Source organism: Callospermophilus lateralis, chromosome 15 (assembly GCF_048772815.1).
Source record: "Callospermophilus lateralis isolate mCalLat2 chromosome 15, mCalLat2.hap1, whole genome shotgun sequence".
In the NCBI taxonomy this organism is placed as follows: Eukaryota; Metazoa; Chordata; class Mammalia; order Rodentia; family Sciuridae; genus Callospermophilus; species Callospermophilus lateralis.
This window is the reverse complement of record NC_135319.1, coordinates 60,647,851-60,671,698: the sequence shown is the minus strand read 5'-3', so window position 1 is coordinate 60,671,698 and position 23,848 is coordinate 60,647,851. Positions and strand designations below refer to the sequence as shown.

The 23,848-nt window shown below is 32.0% G+C and overlaps 1 protein-coding gene across 8 annotated transcripts in view; it reads right to left on the bottom strand.

The window, feature by feature from the left end:
- The window catches only part of Exoc6 (exocyst complex component 6), a 212,909-nt gene that overhangs the window by 65,995 nt on the left and 123,066 nt on the right, over nt 1–23,848 (bottom strand). For 6 of the 8 annotated variants that reach the window (XM_076835327.2, XM_076835331.1, XM_076835336.1 and 3 more), the window contains 4 exons: nt 21,946–22,057; nt 21,087–21,221; nt 11,248–11,427; nt 316–342 (listed from right to left, as the gene is read on the bottom strand). In XM_076835327.2, the coding sequence (XP_076691442.1) occupies nt 316–342; nt 11,248–11,427; nt 21,087–21,221; nt 21,946–22,057 (454 nt within the window). The remainder of the gene's footprint in view (nt 1–315; nt 343–11,247; nt 11,428–21,086; nt 21,222–21,945; nt 22,058–23,848) is intronic. The other 2 variants (XM_076835332.1, XM_076835330.1) reach the window with 1 other exon arrangement.

The window sequence follows — 23,848 nt, the reverse complement described above, 5'->3', positions numbered from 1 at the left end:
AATCTTTGGGGTGTATATTCCCATTGACATGATTTCACAGATCAGGAAAGACCACAGAGAGGTTTCCAAAAGCACAGCACTCCCCACAGATATGCCTTCAATATTAACTTTCATAATCAAATCACAGAGAATTCTATTTCATCAAAACAACTAATATTACCTTCAGACTTATGTTTCTACAAAACTACAAATATATCAAAGTCACTGCCAAAATAATTAGAAGTTAATTTAAATACATAAGCAGAGAAAAATAAGCCTGTAGGAAGTTCATTATTTTCTAATGTTATGTGCTAGCTTTAGTTTGCATCTACTTACCGACATGGCTGCATAATCATTGTTGGTCTGAGGAGGAAGTCAGCAAGGAAATCAAATAAAAAAGGAAGATGTATTCTAATAACAGCAGAAACAGTGTTTAAAGCACCAAAAGAAAATATATTATACAACAAGCAAGTTAGTTCTACAAATGTTACTCTCATTTAAAGGTATCAATTTATCACATATATTATCAGTTTATTTTGGAGATTGATGTGAGTTTTTATGTTCACATTAATTAGATAAATCTTCCTCCAAACTTTTGTCTATCTAATCAAGTTGTCTAGTCAGCGTTAAATTACAAGGATGTTAGTAAATTACTAAATGTCAGCTGTGTGGAAAATTTAGAAAACAACAGTTCTTCAACAGTGTTTTTTGCTATAAAGGAGTGGTTCTCGAACTTCAAGGGAAAAAAAGCATATTTGTAAGCTACAGAAATTTTAGTGCAGTTAAGTCTACACCAAGCAATGGTATCTGAATATTTAACAAGCATCTCCTCTCAGAGGTGATTTTAATATAGACAGAAATAAATGTCTATTTTTTCACAAATAACAGGAAATAATAGAGCATACATGATTCTGAAGCTACTTAGGATAAATCTCTGTGTTCTCACACAATCTGTTAATATAACTTGAAATGAATTACTAAAGAAATGATGGCTAAGTTGCCTTTTTAAAAATTTTTTATAATTGTGGATGGACACAATACCTTTATTTACTTATTTTTTTTTTTAATGTGGTGCTGAAGATTGAACCCAGGGCCTCACATGTGCTAGGCAAGTGCTCTACCACTCAGCTGCAACCCCAGCCCTCACTAAGTTATCTTACAGCTAATTATTTACATGTATCCACTAGCAAATGAATAATAGTAAGCCAAAGTAAAACCAAATTTCTGGTCTCAATTTAAATGCAGATAAGCTCCTGTCAGAGTTCTATATTAACTATATATTTACTGGTTTATTCTTTAAAAATATTAAGCATTAATCAAATATCAATTCCTTAAAATAACAAGGATTAAATATATTAAATAAGTGTTAATTTTTAAAAAAAATTATCTAATTTACTTTTCAAATTTCAATAACATGTAATATTTAAGCACTATTAAAATTTTTATGAAAAAGGTATTTACTCATAAATATGAATCTAACCTAATTACATTAGGTCAAAGAAACTCAAAATTATTTATTAGTGGAAGTTGAACTTCTGGTATAGACTAGACTGAAGGTTCTCCTCCAAAAGGGAAGTTGTCCTTTTTACCAAATAAAATACACAATGAGTAAAAGAAAGACCACAGCAGAAACTCAACTAGTCAGGCTGATCAATCTAATTAACCCTAGTAAGCAGTGTGCTGACAGGTGTATTAGCCAAACAATTAATTCTTCTGGAAGACTGGACTTGATCCCAAATAATTACTAAGTCTTTTCTAGATTTAACTTCCAATAAATTTTTTATTGATTATCATAATTATCCCATCAACATAGTAATTTGTTCAACAATTTTTTGTAGACTCTTTCAAAGTGCATGTAAAGATGTCTTGGGAAATATATAAATGGCACAAAGTGAAGACAAAATTCAGTTAAAATTTAGAAACTTGTTGATAAAAGTCAGACAACAGCATTCAACATATGACTGCCATCTACATCATAGGATGTGATACTTTCATCATAATTCACATAATACCATTTTATATGAATTATATTAATAAATCAGATAAACATCATTCATTACCCTCTACATTTAAAAATTAATATCCAAATAAGAAAAACTAATTTATAAGAAATATGCCCAGTATATGGTTATATTTTCATTTAATAGGTAAACACTAAATGTATTCCTAATTGCTTGTGCCACAATATAAAAAGTACAATACTTATATTTTAAATACAATTCTTTCTGGTTACATAAAAAGAGGATGGGTTAAAGTCAATAATTCTACTAGACTATTAAAGTTTTCTGAAGTTTTCAGTCAAGTTAAAAGTCACTGGAACTCTTATACTTAACTCATAAATAAGTGTGAGCCAAAAAAAAAAAAAAAAGAGTAAATGAAGTGCCAGAATCAGTAAGGCCACATTTAAGCTGGGACTTGACATTCATCTAAAGGGATGATGCTTAGAAACATACAATATTATATATAGGGACCTTTGAGGTAATCTAATCCAATCACTTAACTTCCAGGAGAAGGTAGCAGGTTGTTCAGAATCATATGACAGACTAAGTTAACTTGTTTGCTTCCTCCCCATCCTGAGATACAAGTGAAATAAAAAGCACAGAATGGCAAAGGACAAACTGCTCAACAACAAAGGAAATTAAGACGCATGGGAGGATTCATCAAGAGATTATTTCTGGAAGACAGAAGGCAGATGAAACAGAAAAAAGAAAGTCACTGACAGAGAACTAACTACAGTGGAGCTTCGAGCCAGCAGTACACTGAAGTCCAGAGTTAGAAGTATGAAAGGGAAGAGAAATGAGATGGAAACAAAGATTTCTGGAACAATTGTGCCAATGATCCCCCACCTACAGAGCACAGGCAATTTCCCTAATGAAAGAACTCTCCAGGAACAGCTGAGGTTCCTGACTTAAGGGGAAGAGAAAGGGAAAGGGAGCAGGGGGTAAGGGGAAGAAAGCGAAGGAAAGAAAGAAATGAAAATAAAGCAAAGAAAGGAAAGGGGAAAAAAGGAAAAGTCCCTTTTATTTTGGCAAGGTGATAATGGAAACAAAGGAAGGAAATAATATATAATTTGTGGAGTCAGTGCAAAATGGAAATGTGGGGACCCTTGTTCAAACATTAAGAATGTGCTGGGTGCACATCTTTAATGCCAGCCACTCAAGAGGCCAAGGCAGAAGGATCAAAAATTAGTTGCCAATCTTGGCAACTTAGTGAGTCGCTGTTTCAAATAAAAAATAAAAAGGGCCAGAAATGTAGCTCAGTGATAGAGCACCCTTCGGTTCAATTCCCAGTACAGGAAAAAAAAAAAAGAATTCCAAGACTGTAAAAGATAAGTACCAATTCACATGAAGGGCCCTTCTAAACATGGTATTCTGTAACTGTCAGGTTGCATACCCAGGAAGTTAGTCCTGAAAATTGAAGACCACAATCTCATGACTAGTTTCATACCTGCTGACTATAAAGGTAAAGAATCCTGGGCAAAATGCCCCCAGCAATGTATATAAATATTTCCTGCTCAAGGGGAAAAGGTCTATCAAAAAAATAGGGTATGTATTTACACAGTAGCAGAGTAAATCCGTGTCAGATCTCAAGGCCTTCTTTGTTAAAAAACAAACAGAAAACCAAGGGTTACCACACTGTGGAAAAGTTCAGAATAAAAAAGAATATACAAAATAAAGAAACAAAAACCTATTCCAGAGTAATAAAGGTAAGACACAGAAATCAACTTTAAAAATTTTCTACACTCAGATTTAAAAGATAATAAATTCATTAAAAAAGAAAATTCTATGAACAAGGAACACAAAAACAGAGGTGATTCCTTAAAAATTAAAAATATAATTAATAAAATATCATATAGAAAAATGGAAAAATAAAATTAAGCAAATCTTCCAAAACATAAAACAAAAAAGATGGGGATATAGAAAGAAAAAAAGAGTACGAAACACAAGAGAACCAATCTGGGAACTCTAATGACAGTCTAGCAAAGAAGAGAAAAATGGAAGGAACAAAATTATCAAAAAAATATACAGGAGGGCTAAGGTTTTGACTCAGTGGTAGAACACTTGCCTAGCATGTGTGAGGCACTGGGTTTGATTCTTGGCATCGAATATAAAAAATAAATAAAGTCCATTGACAACTAAAAAAGTTTTTTTTTTTTTTTAAATATAGAGGATAATTTCCCTCCCCTGAATAAGAACACTCATTTTCAGCAAAGGGCCACTGAGTAAATAGCTAAGTAAATGAAATAAAGGCTAACATCTCTACGTGTTTCTATGTATTTCTTAATAGTAAGAACTTAAAAATAGATTCTAAAACCCAGATGACAGAAGACATTGCAGGCATGCAATGAAAGTTGCAAGAGAAAAAACTACTTAACTTAGAATTATATAACTAGCCATATTATTAATAAAACATGAGCACAGAAGATATTTTCTGATATTCAAGAACTTAAATAATGTACTTCCTTTCCAGGGGAAGTTATTAATTATTGAGGAAGTTCTGAAGCAGTACAACACAAATCAGTAAAGCAATAAAAGACACACACACACACACACACACACACACACACACACACACACCACACCAAATCTAGGAAACAGTTCTCAGTCCAGGAGAGCAAGAAAGGAAAATAACTATGCAGCTATTACAGAGAACAACTGGCACAGATTAAAGACAAAGGAGTCTGGAAGAAAGGTCTCTGTGGAAGATTTTTACCCAAATGAAGGAAAGAAGGTTAGAAACACTTGATATTTTGAAAATACAACACTCACTTATCAACAAAGATTAAAAAAAAAACGAAGTCATCTAAAATGCAGTATAATTTCAGTAAATATGGAATATAATAAAAAAGAATCTATTTGGCCATGTTGAAAAAAATAATCTCCTTTAAAAGACCAGAATTTAAAATACCAGACCCCAAACATGAAAGGGGGAAAAAAATCCTAGCGTACTACACCTTACCTAAAGGGAACAATATTGTCATAACATTAAAAAGTACTGTTTTCTGGTATTCACCTTGAAAAGCCAACCAGGACAAAGCATAGATTAGGTTGTGGTTGTCAAAATAATGTAAATATTAATAACTTCAGTAAAGGTAAAAATAAAAGTATACTTATCGGAAAACAGTACCAGATGGAAGAAATGATGGCACAAAAGACAGGGAGGCTATTATTATTACATTACATAGAAGAGAATTAAGATAGTGATTAAAATAGAAAGAACTGAAAGTCGAAATACAACTGTTTTATATAAAACAATAAATAAAATATAAAAATCCATGGGAGGAAAAAGGGAAGGGGGGAGTTGCTACCTGTGCTTTTTCCTTCATAGCAAGAAATCACTAGCTAGTCTCTATTTTTGTATTATGGTAACCACCAGAAGAAACAAAACCCAATGGTGAAAAATGGTAGTCTGGGAGAACGGCAGTGAGGATAGGAAGGGCAAGGAGAGAGACTGTTTTCCATTCCAGACTTTTCAGGACTACTGGACTTACTACCATTTAGCATATTAATTGGAATAAAAGTAAAATAAAACAAGAAAAACTTTATTTTCAGTTCTATGAAATAAAATATATCAGTAAATTAATCCAGATGGTAAATGATCTGCCTGCTTTCACAATGCAATTAATTGGAAGAATCAAATAGAGGACCCAAATCTCAAAATATTAGTACAGTGCTACATCTTTAAAAAAATTTTCAGGAGAGAATATTTTAACAGTTAAGATACTACCCATTTCTGCCTAAGTTATGTATCTTCATTTAATATTGTGTGTGTGTATATATGTATATATGTACATGCTTCTAAGGAACTAGATACATATATATGTATATATACATATATACATATATATATATATATGCTTCTCAATTAAAGAGAGCATAATATGCTTAAAAATCATTAACAAATAAAAAAGGAAATTAAAACTTCAGTCCCATCAGATATCTACATTTAGTAAGAAAAGGGATTGCAGCCTTAAGCACAGAGAATTTACAAAGAATATCAAATTAGCACATCAATAGAACCCTAACAGCCTAAAGCAAACAAATCAAAAAAAGGGAAGTGCCTTCAAAGGAAGCAACTGAAAGAAAACACCTTGAAAGGGAACTAGATAGGAAATACAGCAATGCATTTAAAGACTACCAACACTTGTGACACATTTCCCTTAAAAATTATTTCTACTGTAGTATTTTCATTTTATTTTTTAAGTATATATACATATTTTTAGTTGTAGACAGACACAACCTTTATTTTATTTTTGTGTGGTGCTGAGGATTGAATCCAGTGCCCAAGCAAGTCAGGCAAGTGCTCTACCACTGAGCCACAGCCCCAATCCCATATTTTCAATTTATTGTTGAGAAACACTATGTTTTACTTTTTGAGTTAAGTTTTTTGTTTGTTTGTTTGTTTTACAGTGTGATTTTTAAAATTAAGCTGTATTTAGTGGTGTGCTAGTTAATTTTTAACAATGATTCTCTGGAGGGAAAAAAACCTTGGTTTGTATCATTTGCTGGTTACAATGGTCTAAATACTACCATGACTACCAGTGTAATGTCACTGAATGCACAGTTGGGAAGAGGTATGCTCAATATCAATTTCCCAGTATGATCTTGAGGTCACTTTCTCTCAGTAGGAAGGCATCTCTAATCTAAGAGTACAAGCTATTGGGAGGAATAATTTGATTAACAGATATTGCTGTGACCAGTTTTTCAGACATTTATTCTCTAAAGTGAGAAACACCTATAACCATATAGTGTTTTTCTTGAAAAACATCCAATTATATTTACATTTGATTAGAGAATTACATGCCAAAGGTAAAGTCATTTCTAAAAATGTCTTTTTTAGGGGCTGGGACTGTGGCTCAGCAATAGCACATTTGCCTGGCATGTGTGAGGCACTGGGTTCGATTCTCAGCACCGCATATAAAAAAATAAAATAAAAGTCTATCAACAACTAAAAATTTTTTTTTAAATACATTTTTAAAAAACTGTCCACGCCATTTTCATTAATGCAGGAAAAAAAATTAAGTATATTTGAAAGCAAAAGGAAAAGATCTTTCTGGGAAGAAAACATTGAAAAGTCAAATAGAAATCAGATATATCTACAAATCTAACACCTCTAGAGTAAGTAAAGAAGCAGAAAAGATTACATTATGGTTAAAAGTAAAACAATGAAAAGTTCTTAAAAAGGAAGAAATATGAGCAAACTGATCATTTGAGAGCTTCCATTTATTTCTACTATAGAAGATAATTATTTGTTAGTACACATTTGAATAATTGGGGCCCTTTTGTTAATAAATATTTGTGATGAAATTAAAAACTATCATTTATATATATCCCTTAGTGGTTGCAAATCAATAAATTATCTTTATTAAAGCAAACTCATGAATAACATTAATGAAGGAAGGAAATGTTAACTCTTCTTTCCAGAAATAGACCAGTTCTGAGGTCTTGAAGCAGTAGTTGGAGTAAAATGTTACTGAGTTCCATTGGCAGGCATGGAGAGTGCCTAGATGTACAAGTGGCTCAAAAATTTCTTTCATTTATATTCGGGTTAACAGTAAGTAAATGTTTAATGCTTTTTAAAAATTTCCTTAGTATAACATTTTCTGGCTTATATAAAATCTTACAATACAAAAAAGTTTGCTTATAAATTAGTTTAAAAAATACATGTCATAAATGCATAGGAAAAGACAACTGGCAGAATACAGGCTAAAATAAAAACACTAATCATCTCTTGACAAAATTAATTTTTGTTGTTTTTCTTCTGTATTTTCTTTTTTTTTCCTTCTGTATTTTCTAACTGTCAGGGAAAGTTTATAAAAAAGAAGGGTCATTTACACATTTTGAAATAGTAAAACTTGTTTATTTCCAAGGGCACTGATACAGGAAAAAAATAATTTTTATTTCACATATTAACTAAACCTTAAAAACATTTATTAATAGTGCCTACTTCATGCCAAGCACCCTGTCAGGCAATGTTTTTACACAGCATTTTAATTCATCCTATAATAGTCCTATGGACAATGAATGGATTATATATTATACATATATATTTTCTACAGTCCAAAATATATTATTATATTTTCCACAGTCCACAAATAATCTGAAACTGATATATATTATATATACATTATATTTTGTGGAAGGGAAGAGGCACAGAAAGGTTACACAAGTTGCCAGGATCCTATAGCTAGCAAATTATAAAATAAGGTTCAAACTCAATCATCCTAACTCCAGAGTCTATTCTATGAATATCGTCACTTCAGCACCTAAGCTTGTAGGAACCATAAAAGATTAATGAGTTTAATTCTAAATGAGCCATGAAAAAGGCAAGTTTCCTTGAGGCAGAAAACATAGTTAGCAGGGAAGTTTAATACTCTGAGTAATGGAAAAATAACTGTGATTACTACAAATACTGACTATTTCAATTTCTGTTAATTCTTCTTGCCAGAAAAGAGCTTGTCTTATCTGCTGGAGCACAATGAAATGAAGAGGAATAGCTAATTAAATATGGAGGCAAAAAAAGCTCTTTTATTTTTCCATTTCCTAAAAAGGTTTGTACTCAATCTTAAGAGAAACAAGTAAGAGATATCCATTCTCTCACTCATTTAACCCTGGAGAGAAAATAAAAAGTGGACATAACTGGTAGTTCTCCAAATCCTACAGCTTTCTACTGCTACCATAATTTGAAAATGACAGAGTTCTTTCCCTAGGCTCCATTATCTACTAACTTCTACTGTTCTCAGATCTTGTAAGCAGAGAACAAAACTCTGTTAGATAATTGTAACTTTTCTGGAATCAATAAAACTGTTCACTGGGCAATGTGGTCACCAATTGTACATGATGACAGTCTTTGATAAAGAAAACATTCTTTTGCAACAGTGATAGAAATGACAAAAAAAACCCTAAATATTCAGTAAAGTTACAGGTGGAGATTTTAAACAGAACATGTTCAATTTTGTGTCTTTTCAGAGTTGCAGGGGAAGTAAGAGCCACTTTCTTTTATTGCAGAAAATCTACTTCCATGTCCCAATTTTTTGCACTTTTGGCCAATATTAGCACTGTTTGAAAGAGTCATTAGTTTCACAGCTTCCACTAACTAACTCACCCCATTTTTCAGGAACATTGCTAAAACCAAAGATAGGGCATGAGTCTAAAATTAGACACATTATTTAACCTCGTATGTCTGTAAGTAGGATAACTAGTTCTGCTTGCTGCCTGAATTGGGACTAGATGTGATAAATAAATATATTCTGAAGCTTCTTTGAGGGTTGAAGAACTTTCAAATTGGTCTATCTCAATCCACAAATAATCTAAAACTAAGAAATCATTTTCAGCTTAAAATATTTAAAAATGATAGCTTACATAATGTCATATTTAGATAAATTATGCATTTAGTAACTATGTCTATTTGCTTGAAAGAAAACAATCAGGTTTAATATTTTATATAATTTCAGAGTTTCAGGGAATACACTAAGCCACAATATAGTTGCTCCATTAATTATAATTAAAATTTATCACAGTCAATAACTTAATATTTTTGCTTAAAAATTCTTTTACTTCATCCTTAAATAAGAATATACTATTGTAAGAACATTCTCTTAGCTGTGAATTGTTTGGTCATGTCCTAAATTTATTGCTGAATTTATCTGTCTACACTGTATAAAAATTTATTTTCTTTATAGAAAAACCTATGTAGATAAAATAAAAATTTTAAATGGCATATGAAAACTCACTTAAAATCAGACAAAATATCACAATGTATCAGGTAAGTGATTGAATCTAGTTAGACTAAAAGTCTGTTTCTCACAAAGTAATCAGTCTCTTTTGAGAAACTGGGATTTCCTCCAGGATATGAGCCTTCTAAAGCGAGGGATTTATCCCAAACATTTCTAACATATAATCTCTCTTAATTTTATCCCATGTATACACAAAATTCCTACCTATCACTTCTTACCAACTTGTGATGCAGATATTACAACATTAAAACACAATATATACATTGTGTATATATTTATCCTTGAAGATTGCTTTTGGCTAGAAGCATAGAGATTTATACTGACAAGGTGAATTCAAATTAACTCAATAATTATTTAGTGCATACTACAAGATAAGCACTTCTTTAGAAATCAGTTGATGTAAAAATTAATTAACAATATTTACAGGTTTTTAAAATAAATTCAAGGACAGCAATTAGAAACAAAATATCATCCCCAGGTAAGCACCTAAAATTTCTTTGACCAAGAGCCATGATTAAAATCTCTTTAAGATGTTCTTCTATTTATTTCTATAGAAACACCTTCCCTCAATTTCTCTAATTAGCTCTTTGGAACAACTCCTGATGGGGAAAGAGGATAGGGTAAGGATAAGGAAAATACTTTTCTTTTCCCTCCATTTCAAACAAGGAAGAGGGTTGGTGGTAGTTAGCTAAGTTTTGAATTAAATAGATTATTTTTTATGTTCAGCTACATCTTCTATCATAGGATAAAAATGTTGATAAAACTTATTCCTATTTTATTTGTGTAAAACTACTGAATTTCTGTTTTCACAGTGGTTATATTATTTTCTAGATACACTTAATAAGAGCATGTTCATCCCACCCTTTGGCCTTTGTAGTCCTCATCTGGAGAATCCGGTGTTCAGCCTATTTACATCCAAAAGTCCTTGCTCTAATTTTTTTAATTGTTTCTTCAACCGAAGTTCAAGATATACATGAACTAAGAACATGTACCAGGACAGAACATGCTTGTTTTACTTTTCATCTCTTGTATAAAAACTAGTCAGTGACTTCTTGGCCCTTTATAACTAGAAAAGTCATTGATTATACTGATTTTTCCAAAAACTTCTACTAGTATTTCTTTCTATTTAAGTCTACATTGTCAGTTTCAGGGTTTTGCTTTGGTTTTAGTGAAAATAAATTTTTTGGTTAGAAAGTAAAATAAATTAGAACCTCAAAAAACTGGCTAAGTTATGATGACTTATAAACTGATTTATTAAAAGGACTAGACTAGACTGTTTTGGGTTTGGTTTTCTTTCTTTCTTTTTTTTTTTTTGCAGGTTGGAAATTGAACCCAGGGCCTCACACATGCTAGCCAAGTGTTCTATACTGAGCTACATGCCCAGTCCTTATAAACTGATTTATAATAATGGAAAAGGAAATACACAATCTAGGAATTTTATTTAAACAAGTAAACCCAATCTAGAGTTAAATTCTAAAACATATTTCATAAGCAAACTTATACTACAATTTTTAAAAATTGTTTATACTTACAGGCAGATGAGTAAACACTTGAAAGATACTTCTCAAAAAATTAATAAGATCCATTAAATAACCACTAGCTCTTCCATCTGGTTCAGACATTGTCCAGTCATAATCAGCAAGCTGAACAAATTCATCAATTTTTTGATTGAGTTTGGTATATATTTCTCCTTCTGCAGCATGTCGAGCATCCTGACAAAACAAAATAATAGCAAAAAAGAATAAATAAGAAACAATTACAGAAGCAGATAATAAAGCAAGTTTGCTTAAAATTATAAATTTTATCTTATACTTTTCTTTGGTCTTTGGTCTAATATTTTAGTCATTTATTCAAAGCCCAAGAAAACTGTTAACTTCTTTATACTACTCTGTTTATTTGATTGAATATCACATCTTTTCTTCTTTCTTGTTCAACCTGTCACCTGTTTTTTCTTTGTGTGACCAGATACTTTATGAGATATTAATTCCCAACTTATTCTCATAACTTTAAGAAGACCCTAAGGAAAAGCAGAAATGGGAAAACAAAAGTCAATAATGCAGAAGATCATGCCTTCCCACTGAGGAAAAGGAAGCTAGATTATCATAGAAAAAAATATGAAATATAGTTGCCTTTCAGTATCTCAGGAGTGAAAGCAGGGTTTATTCCTAAAAGTCTCTCTTATTTTCCCCCATATGCAATTCCAAGGACACATAAGTCTCTTATATAAAATGGTATTTGCATATAACCCAGAGCATCCTCTCATATATTTTAAATCATCTCTAGATTACTTATAATATTTAAGGCAATGTAAACACTATGTAAATAGTTGTTACACCATACAGTTTAGAAACAATGACAAGAAATGTCTATACATGTACAGTACAGACAAAATTTTTTCCCTAGGTATTTTTGACCCAAGGTTGGCTGAACCCACAGATATGGACTCCATTGTTACAGAGAACAAACTGTAATGCTTTGAGTTTAAAAGGTAGTAGAAGAAGTAGATGATTAATTTCTCTGAGGACAAAAGAAATGATGGGAGTAACCTCAACAAAAATAACAGGGAATGGATATCTAAACAGTCTTCAAAATTTTAGTTGGAATACCTTAAGGTTTTTAAAAAAGTGTTGTGTACTCAAATGTGTTGCTAAGTGGGCCACATTCCAGAAAACAGCATATGTTAAGACATAAAACAAGCCTTAAAAGTACTGAAGACACACCAATTATGTATGTTCTCTGGCCACAATAAAATGAAAAAAAATTAATAAGAGAAAAAAATTTATAAAATTCACAAATATGTGACAGTAGCACTTTGGAGTTGGATTTAATTTTATTTAAGTAGCTAAGCACTATTTCTGAAAAAATGAATACCTATTTAAACTAATGCTTGAGAGACCTAGTATCACCATTATTAGTCACATTGTACATTTGAATACAATTTCACCTAATATACAATTTATATCATGTCTATGAGTAAGAACACTATAAAGATAATGGAATGGGTAAGATAGTTTCTAACATCAAGGATTTATAATGCAAGAAAAGATGCAACATAACAAAATGTGATTAATGTGACATTAAAAGTTTTGCAAACCATCCTGAGCTAACAAAGGAGAAAATAATTAGTACATATTTGTCAAAAAAGGCTTTGTGGAAGCAATGCTACTTGAGTCAGAACTTGGAAAATACAATCAGGATGGGCTTGGAATGTAGCTCAGTGGAAGAGTGCTTGCCTCGCATGTGAAAGGTACTAGGTTCGATCCTCAGCACCACATAAAAATAAATAAATAAAATAAAGATATTGTGTCCACCTACAACTAAGAAAATATTTAAAAAACATAATGCTCAAAGGTATTTTTGGTTTGAGTGCCTTAATTTTTTTTTTCTAAAGTGTATATGAGAAAGTAACCAGGCATGGTGGTATATGCCTGTAATCCCATAGCAAAAGCAAGGCACTAATAAGCAACTCAGTGAGATCCTGTCTCTAAATAAAATACAAAATAGGGCTGGGGATATGGCTCAGTGGTTGAGTGCCCCTGAGTTCAACCCCCAGTACCAAAAAGAAAAAAGAGCATACAGGAAGTAAATATGAATGATCAAAATGTATCATCTTCACATTGTAACACTTTTTTGTTCCTAGTCCAATTTTCATACTGTCTAATCACTTACTACTCATTGCTACCCCTGCTGAGGAAAACCAACTACCAGTAGACATCTTTCCATCTGCATGTTTAGCTTCATAGGAGAACTGGAACAGGAATTCCACGAAGGATTTTTCTTCTTTCTACTCAAAGATCTAATATCAATTTCACATAAACAATAAAAACCTTCAACAGTGCCTCTCCTCAGCTATAGAAGAAAGTAAAGATAAATACCACTTTAAATAAAAAAGGAATTTAAGATAAGTTAATGTTCATGGCATTAGCAGAAACCGTTATGAAGTACTACTAAATATGGTAGTAGCAAAATGAGATGACTCAAAATAGTTATCTCTCTTCATTAAAATTTCTAACCTTATCTCATAGAAATCTTGAGAAGCTAAAAACTAGTGTTTATCAATAATAATTTATCAGTCACTTTATGTGCAGCACTCTGAGCAATGCAGGAATAAGTTACACAAAAATAAGAAAGTTCAATTAAGGCAGAAATTTGTGCCTATTTTTGTTCAACAATGTATCCCCAGCACCTAGAACAGAACTTGATGTATAGTAGATAGCAGCTAAGTACTTATTAAATGAAAATGCTGAAGAAGTTTATAATCTATTTGGAATAGAAAAGAATCACATGTAAAATATTCACAGAATGAATAAGTAAATATGAATAAATCAGTATTGACTACATGTATAGTGAAAGTATAGCAAGAAAGGAGAGATCATTTAGGCTGGAAAAAAGGTGTCATGGAAGAAAAGCTACCAGATGACATGCAAAAATAGGAACCTCAGTGTTTATATCAGTTACTATTCCAGTTACTACTGCTGAATAATAAACTACCCCAAAACTTAATGGTTTGAAAAAAGCATTTTATTATGTTCTCAGGTTCTAGGGGTGGGAGATGATTTTACTCTATAATAGCTGGGATTCAGCTGGAACAACTTGAGTCTGGGAATAAGATTCAACAATGAAGAGTTAGAATCATTCTGGAGGCCCCCCACTCATATGTCTGGCACCCGGTATAGGTAATTTCTCCATATGGCTTAGCTTCCTCATGAAATGGCAGCTCAGGGTCCATGCCTACATACTTGGAGTAAAGCGGAAGTTACACTGCCTTTTATGTCCTAGCTTCAGATGTCTTACAATGCTTTCACTGTACTAGTTGACTTGTGATCAAAGCAATCACAAGTCTACCCATATCAGGAAGGAGGGACATGGACCTCCCCCCAACACACAAACACTGCTCAATGAAAGAAGTGTTAAGAATTTGTGGCCATTTAAAAAATTGTCATCCTTGCTAATAATAAATAATGAAGAAATGGACCATAAATTTTTCTTTAATGTACTTAAAGAATATGGGCCAGTATTTTAATTTACTCAACAGAAAAAGTGGAAAGGGATTTGAGAAAAATGGGAAGGGGTTTGTGTCCCACTATATCTTTACATCTTTCGCAAAATAACTTTTGTAGATTCTTGGATTATTATTATTTCAAAGGAAGTAACAATCATCCCTATCTCACAGGACATTATGCAAGCTTCTATCATTAATTCAAAGTAACCGTACTAGGCACCTATCATTTAAAAACATGATTAGTTTCCTTAAACCTACTAGTGTTAGGTAGCTAGTAATGGTCAATAAATGTATATTAAAGTGAACTGCATAAAGATGATTAACATATCAGCATTTCAAGCCTTCCAAACTGCCCAAGTTAACTTAACTTACAAAAGTTATTTGCATGTAGTGGAGAAAAAATGCATATTGAACATTCACAGAAAGATTTTTTTAAATGTGAAACACTAGCAACTAGCCAATGGGATCATAGATAATAACTATTATCAATAGCAGTAATACACATCTCTCTTCAACTTCCCTAACAACATCAGGGAAAGGTAATTAAGATTAACAAATGCTTATAACCTACAGAACTATACCATAACACATCTTAATACCACTTGTAAGTCAATTTCTTGAAGCCATATATTTTAAAAAATGCTCATTTATCACTTTCCATTTTGCCCCAACATTCATAATTAGTCCTTTTTCATGACTCACTGTCTTTGTTGAATCTAAATGGATTAATATAGGTCACAACAGAAGTGAAGCTAAACACAATTTCACACACCACTCAGATAAAAGAGACCTAAAGCTCAGTGTTGTATAATCATCCCATATTCAACATTTCTATTATAAGGCAAAGAAAATTGAGAGACTGATTGTTTCTATCTTCTGTTACATTTCCTATATACATTCAGACTGTATTTATGATTTCTCTTGCTTTTCTGGGAAGCCTCTTATGTAGGCAAGAAAAGAAGATTCTTAACCCCCCCCAAATTATTTATTTATTTATTTATTTGTCTATTATAGTGCTAGGGATTGAACCTAGGACCTCACACATGCTAGGCAAGTGTTGTACCACTAACTATCCCCCCCACCCCTAACAAAATATTAAGCCAGTTTCAAGAGACTCCTTTCCTCTAAATTTATGGATTTATAGCGTTGATTTTTATAAAATGGAAATTCTTTAAAGGCTCTAATCTAAATTCACTTTTAAAATCAACGGTATATTTAATACCCTCTTACTATACACAGTGTTATTAAAATAAAGAAGGTATTAACTAATATTTTCCTGAAATTTTTAAAAGTAATATGGGACAACTAAAATGCTAACCAAAAATTGAAAGAGTGAGAAAATATCTACAAAATTTGAAGCCCTGAGGGAAAACAAAACAATTTTTATCTGAAAAAAGAAAAATTATTAAAATGATGACAATAAAGTCATTCATATTATACTCAAATGAAGTAATTACAATTGCATGCTTTCTGGACTTCATGTTTCATGATAGAGTGATTCACAAAAAAGAAAAAAGAAAAGAAACTAAGCAACAATAAAGTGGAAATATAAAAATTTATTATTTTCATTGTTGTTACTGTCAAGAACTTTGGTGTTCAGTTTACTTTTCTGAGGTAACACCGAGGGCAGGTTCTACTTTCCCTATAAACTATCTTTTTTCAAGATTTTTTTTAAATTGGAAGGAGAAGTATTTAATATTTTAAGAAGTTTATTATAGTCCATAAACTATAAAAGAAAGCCAAGAAATCTAAATCAGGAAGTTAGTGACTATGCTATGTAAAAGAAAAATTCAGACAGAAGTTCTGAGCAGGAACACATTTTAAGACAACATTTGAAAGAACTTTTCTAATGACTAAAAGTTTTACTTATTTTGTAATCCAAATACAATCATTAGGAAACATATATGATCTTTATACTGCATGAAGTGATCTTATGAAGGTCAGTTTAAATCTTTTATTTAAATCTTACATAAAATTAAAAACATTCAGCTTATAAACATTCATTCATTCTTCCTTTGCTTGTTAAAGAAACAGTGCCCTCTGGAGGCAGAAATGTATTGAGCAGAATTTGAGAACTATTTTTTATTGCAATGTATAAAAATTAAATGAGGTCATACTATCAGTGGTTTTCAACCATTGGTGCACAGCAGAACTACCTCAGAGGGATTTTTAAAACACGTATAAACTCCATCTGTACCTCCTAATCCATAAGCATATGTGTTTTGAATGAAAGCTAAGTAGAAATACACATCTATAATTTTCTGTTTGTTATTTATTCTCCCTTTTGGAGCAGTCTTCAAACATGTTTTGGAAGACATTCACAGATATATGGTTCAGGCAGGACTGAACCTATATCTGGCTCCAAGGATGAATCTTGATGAGTATAAGAAAATTAGCAGTTTCCATCCTCTTACACAGGGAACTCCACAGCAGCTAGTGAAAGAAACATTGTCTCTCTCTTCAGATGACAAGGCATGAAAATGTGAGGTTTGGAACTGGGACCAGGCAACCATTCTGCTACCAGGAGAGCACCTACAGGTACTGGGTCATCACATGGTGTCTGAAAATGAGGTCAAAATTGCATAAAGTAGAGCTAAATAAAGGAGAGACTCTGGGTCCTTGGTGATATAAACTGAGCAGCAGGCTTCAGCCTCATCTGAAATCTGCCCTGTCTTTGGACTTTTCAGTTACTCTGGCAAAAAATTATTGCAGTTTTTTGTTTAGTTGGTTGTTTTTATTTTTGTTTCAAGATGGAGTGCCATTATGTTGCTCAGTGGCTTTAGGAGCATGTCACTCCACCAGGCCCCATTATTGTTTAAGAAAGTTTGAGTTGATTTTTCTGTTAGTTTTCATGAAATTTTTTCTTAGTAGCTCTATTTCAAGTATCCTATTTGAACATTTTATTGAGTATATAAGGGGAAAAAAGGTTATGTTTAATTTTACTCATTTAGAATAAGGCAAACAGTTCAATAACCTTTTGGGGGCCTTAAAAATCTAAGTAGTAGATGGCACTGGAACTGTCACAAGACTATTTTCCCTAGTTAATTTTTTCCTGCTTTTCTTCAAAAAACAATGTTACAGTAAGCCATAATTTTGATACAGAAATTTCTAAATGTTAATTATACCACACATAGCATCCAAATCATTATCTTAATGTCAGTATTGACAAAACAGGGGAAAAACAGATAAGACAATACAACAAACCTAATATTTAGTCATGATGGGGGAAGGAGTATAATAGTGAGTAAGATGGACAGGAGGATAAGCCAATTTAAGGAATCATAGTTTTAATTCATTAGATGCTTTAGATACCAGTTTGACAATCAAGAAAAGTTACTTTATTCTTATATTTGGTCCTAACATCAACTTTAAAATGAAAGAAAGATTTGCCTCTTTATGTTTTAATTAAATTAGTAAAGGAGCACTAATTCACTTGGCTACTTTTCAACACATTTTTTCATTATGCCATATTATTGTGATTGACTTACAGTTGCAATCACTACCAGGACTCAGAAAGAAACTCTTCAGGGTGACAGACTGGAAAAGTTCCATGGAACCAAGTTAAAAGATCCTTGGTGCCAAAGAGAGAGAACTGGGATCATTCCTCTACAACATAAACCAAAAAGGAAATGATATTCCTATTTCATCCCTCTATCCTGATGCAAATTTTTTTCAGTGAACATAACTCTTACATTATTTTTAAGTGGCTCTGTGTGGGTCCAAGTTAATTTCAATAAGTTGAAGTACTGTTTTAGGGTAGTAACTACTGTTGTACCTCTAATACCACTCACAGATTCAGCAAAGTGAAAGGTAAGCTAATAAGAAAATCTATAACAATTCATAAAATAAACAGATGACATACATAAGCACATATATCATATGTATGCATATGTGAATTTTGGAAGAAAAACAAATAGAGGTATGGTAAAGGAATCATGAAAGTGCTTGTTTCCATGACCCTTAAGAAACCAAACACGAATGTTTTGTAGGGTTATTGGATTGAAAAGAATTAGGCTAAGAGGTTAACTAAGCAATTCAATCTAATATCCATAACTAAGACTGTACCTCAATCATCTCTGTGGAATAGGCAACACATTGACTATTCAATATGAATAGAAATTCCCCAATGTCCCTGAGTAATTCACTCTAACATTGAGTTAACAATTCTCCCTGCTGAACCACTTCCTCATATCACAATTCAAGACAAATTCCTCTTGAAATAGATCAAAAGGTAGAACCAAATACTTGATTTTCCAATAATGAGCACAAAACAGCTCTTATTATATTATGAAACATAGGATGAAACAAAGAAATATTTACTAAGCTCTGAGTGAAAACAAAACAAAGAATAACAAAAATGAGGAAGCTATGCTATTTGTAGTGGCAGAACTTGATTTCTGATTTTCAAGGAAACCCACCTAAGGGTATATGATGGTAGTTGGTGTTTCAACTAAATATCTACAACTATGGAATGGTGAACCAGAGCTAATATTTCTAAAATTCTCTCCCAAAAGACAGATTTTGAGAAACAGTTTCAAGATCCCCCAATATAAGAGCACCATGTTCCAGCATCTTTGATTCTAATTGATAATAAACAATTGCTTGAAAATTCCTAGAAACACCAAGGTATTTCATATTTCATTCAGAGTACTGAGTAAGCAGATCAAATTTAATGTGAGCAGTTAATTAGGCTTATAACTCTAAGCCTAAGTAAATCCCCTCTTGTCAGGGTCTGAAGCATACATGAATATAAGGACAAAAAGAACAATTTAGAGAGAGATTATTTAAAAAATCTAATATAAAAGCTAAGGATTTCTGAAGGCAGTGGCACACATTTGGAATCGTAGACACTGGTGAAGCTGAGGCAAGAGGATCACAAGTTCAAGGCCAGTCTGGGCGATTTAAAGAGACACTGTCTCAAAATTAAAAAAAAAAAAAAAAAAGAAAAAAAGAAAGAACTGGGGATATAGCTCAGTGGTAGAGCACCCTTGGGTTGAATCCCCAGTACCACAAAGAAGGAAAAAAGAAAGAAAAAAGCTGAAGATCAATGCATCTTTGGATAAATAAAGGTCCAAAATTGTACTCTCCCCTTATAATACTTAAGTGATACTGTTACGTATCTTTTACAGTTTTTTCTTCCTGTGAGCTTCATGAAGGAAGTGATAGATATTTGTATACTTGGGGCCTAATAGAGAGCTCATAGCATAACTGATAAACAATGAATTGTTCTGTGCTATCTCCTTTAATCTTTATAACCTCATATGAGGTAGATAGTATATTATTACTCTGATTTTACAGATGAAGAAATTTGTAATCATTAATGTTAAAAAACTTGCACAGGTCACATAGCAGTCTACTCCAGAGTATATACTCTTAATCACTACATTACATTACTGAATAAATGAATGCCTGCTTTTTCACAATTCTAATTTTATAAGTCCACTGACACAGATGCCATTCTGAATTTGTCTTCTGTATCAGGCTGACATCATGAGCTTAAGAGTCATCGGGGAAGCATAAGATTTGGGGACCAAATAGATAATTTTAGGAACCCACAGTTGTTTCTGGGCTTTGCACATTCAAAGTCAGAGTAAATATTAACATTAAGTTAATTATATCTAAATACAAGTGCACTTAATTTTAAAAATAAATTATTACAATATAATTTTAGGAGATAAATTGAATAATTTATAATATAGAAAAAGTAGGAAGATAAAAATTCTTTTGAATTTTTAAAGTTAGAAGGGATCAGTAAGTGGTTTATAATTAATTTAATAAAATATTCCTTGCAAGAAAATTTACAATGCCAGCCTATTCCAATGTATCATTTGTGTCTCCAAATCAATAAAACAAACATAAAATTATTGAATCTTGCACTCTGCTGAAAACAACCATCAATTCATCTTTCAGTATATCCTCTGCTACTATACAAATATAAATCTTTTCATCCAGAAAAAATAACATCTGTGACATATTTTTTTCTTCAGTATAGAGTCAATAAGGGATGAAAAGCAAATCTCACACTTATTTATCTCATATTTTTCATTTTCAAACACACACATGTAAAATTAATTATTGAACTCTAAAATTCAGCTAGCCTAATTCAACCTTACCATTTGTTTTCAAACATAAACAAAATGTAATACATTGTAGAAAATCAATGTTTCTCTCCCCTTTTATTGAAGTTTAAAATGTTTTATTAATATTTAAAATGCCAAAAAGGAACTGACATTTATCTGCTTGTTGACAATAATTAGCTCTAATTCTCAATATTTAGAAATACAATAAAATCACACACAAAAATCTGTCTTTAATTACCTAATTTTGCTACAGAAATTGAAAAGAAAACTTTGGTCAGATTTTATATACCTTAAAAGTAGAAAGTCCATAAAGTCTTGTGGTATGAACAGTTTCTTGAGAAATATTTGTAATGTTAGTTATAAAGTCCTCAAGGTATTTACAAGCTTGTTCCAGGTGTGTTGTGTTTATGATGATTTGCACTAGCTAGAAAACACAAAATATATACAGTAAAATGCAATTTACACATATACAAAACTATCTGATTTTTAAAAACAGCATTATTACTTCCAGACACTGTACCATTTCTGCATAATTATAGTAACACAGGAAACAACTGATTATCTGATGTTAAAAGCTGATGCAAACACTGCTAACATCATTAAAAAATATATATGGATACACCAATAATCCAACTGCCAATAATTTTAAAATAGCTTTCCATAGTACTTTTTCAATCTCATACATTAAATAAGTAAAAAAAAAAATGAGGATTGAGGATTTTGATCCTCCATGTAAACACTGGCAATGAGATATTAAAATGCATTTTCTCACATTTCCTTTATTTCTGGTGTAAATAAATGAAAACATGAGAAGATGCACATTGGATTAGATAAAAGGGAATGAAGGGAAGGGAGGAGGATGGGATTAGAAAAGACAGTAGAATGAATCTGACATAACTTTCCTATGTTCATATATACATACACGACCAGTGAAACTCCATTATCAAGTACAACCACAATAATGAGATCCTAATTAAAATAAATTATTCTCCAGGTATGTATGTCAAAATGCTCTCTACAGTCACGTATATCTAAGAAAGAACAAATAAATAAAATACAAAGCCAGTTTTATATTATGATGTTCAGCAATAATCTATAAATTTTTTCATATAAAAAACTATTTGGTTGTATGTGTCTTCTTAACCTACCTCTGTCAAACCTACATGAGGCTTTCTAATAAGGTTCAGTAAACAGCTACTCAAAGTTCTGGTCAGCAGCAGATTTGTTGATTTTCTAAGCATATCATCTATTTCTGTTGAACTAAAAAGAAAGGTTGATGTTATTAAACTTTCCAAGGGTATAGTTAGTTAACATTCTAAATAATTTAATATTATTTGTTAAAATAATTTGTTCTAATCCATTCTTTCTTATCTTTAAATGAATTATAATAACTCATACTTACTAAATCACAAACTTCAATTCAATTTCATAAAAGGAATATTTTCCACAAAGCAGAATATTCTCTTATGGCAATAATTTAAATTCATCAAATCTATCACTACAGAAAAATCATGAGGTACTTAGTACAAGGAAATAAAACTATTCTTAAATTACAACTACATTCTACAGTCACTTTGCAAGACACTTCATATATAACTATAGCTAAAAATTACTTTTTTAACACACATTGATGTGAACTTTTATTAGATATAAATTTTCAGATTTAAATTTTAAAATAATTAAGCTTATCCATTTCCATTGAGATTTTTGAAAACACTTATATTTTAAACTAATTTCAATTTAGTGCAAAAAAACCTATGATACTTCTGAACTTCCTAAAGATTGTTAAGCTGGCACTATTCTTATGCTTTCCTCCTCACCAGTAGGCCTTCAACCGAATAATAATTTCTTGGGATCTCAATCTCAGCACCATTAACATTTTAGACTGAATAATTCTGTGCTGGGGGGCCCATTCTGTACACTGTAAGATGTTTAGCAGTATTTCTGGTCTCCACCTAGTAGTTCCAAGTAGCACCTCTCCCCCAAATTGTAACAACCAAAAATATTTCTAGACATTGCCAAAGGTAATGAGGTGGGTGGCAGCAGGGAGGAGGCCAAAATTATTCTCCATTTAGAACAACTGCCTTACACCTTTTACTTTTTTAAAAAAATTTTTTGGTATTGCCCAGGGGCACCTTACCACTGACCTACTCCCTAGTACTTTTTATTTTTATTTTTATTTTTTTAATTTTTTTTAAATTAATTTTTATTGTAGGTTGTTCAAAACATTACATAGTTCTTGATATATCATATTTCACACTTTGATTCAAGTGGGATATGAGCTCCCATTTTTACTCCATATACAGATTACAGAATCACATCAGTTGCAGAACCATTGATTTACATATTGCCATTCTGGTGTCTGTTGTATTCTGCTGCCTTTCCTATCCTCTACTATCCCCCCTCCCCCCTCCCCTCCCCTCTTCTCTCTCTACCCCCTCTACTGTAATTCATTTCTCCCCCTTATATTTTTCCTCCTTTCCCCTCACTTCCTCTTGTATGTAATTTTGTATACCCCTGAGGGTCTCCTTCCATTTACATGCAATTTCCCTTCTCTCTCCCTTTCCCTCCCACCTCTCATCCCTGTTTAATGTTAATCTTCTTCTCATGCTCTTCATCCCTACTCTGTTCTTAGTTACTCTCCTTATATCAAAGAAGACATTTGGCATTTGTTTTTAAGGGATTGGCTAGCTTCACTTAGCATAATCTGCTCTAATGCCATCCATTTCCCTCCAAATTCTATGATTTTGTCATTTCTTAATGCAGAGTAATACTCCATTGTGTATAAATGCCACATTTTTTTTATCCATTCGTCTATTGAAGGGCATCTAGGTTGGTTCCACAGTCTTGCTATTGTGAATTGTGCTGCTATGAACATGGATGTAGCAGTGTCGCTATAGTGTGCTCTTTTTAGGTCTTTAGGGAATAGACCTAGTAGGGGAATAGCTGGATCAAATGGTGGTTCCATTCCGAGCTTTCCAAGAAATCTCCATACTGCTTTCCAAATTGGCCGCACCAATTTGCAGTCCCACCAGCAATGTACAAGTGTAC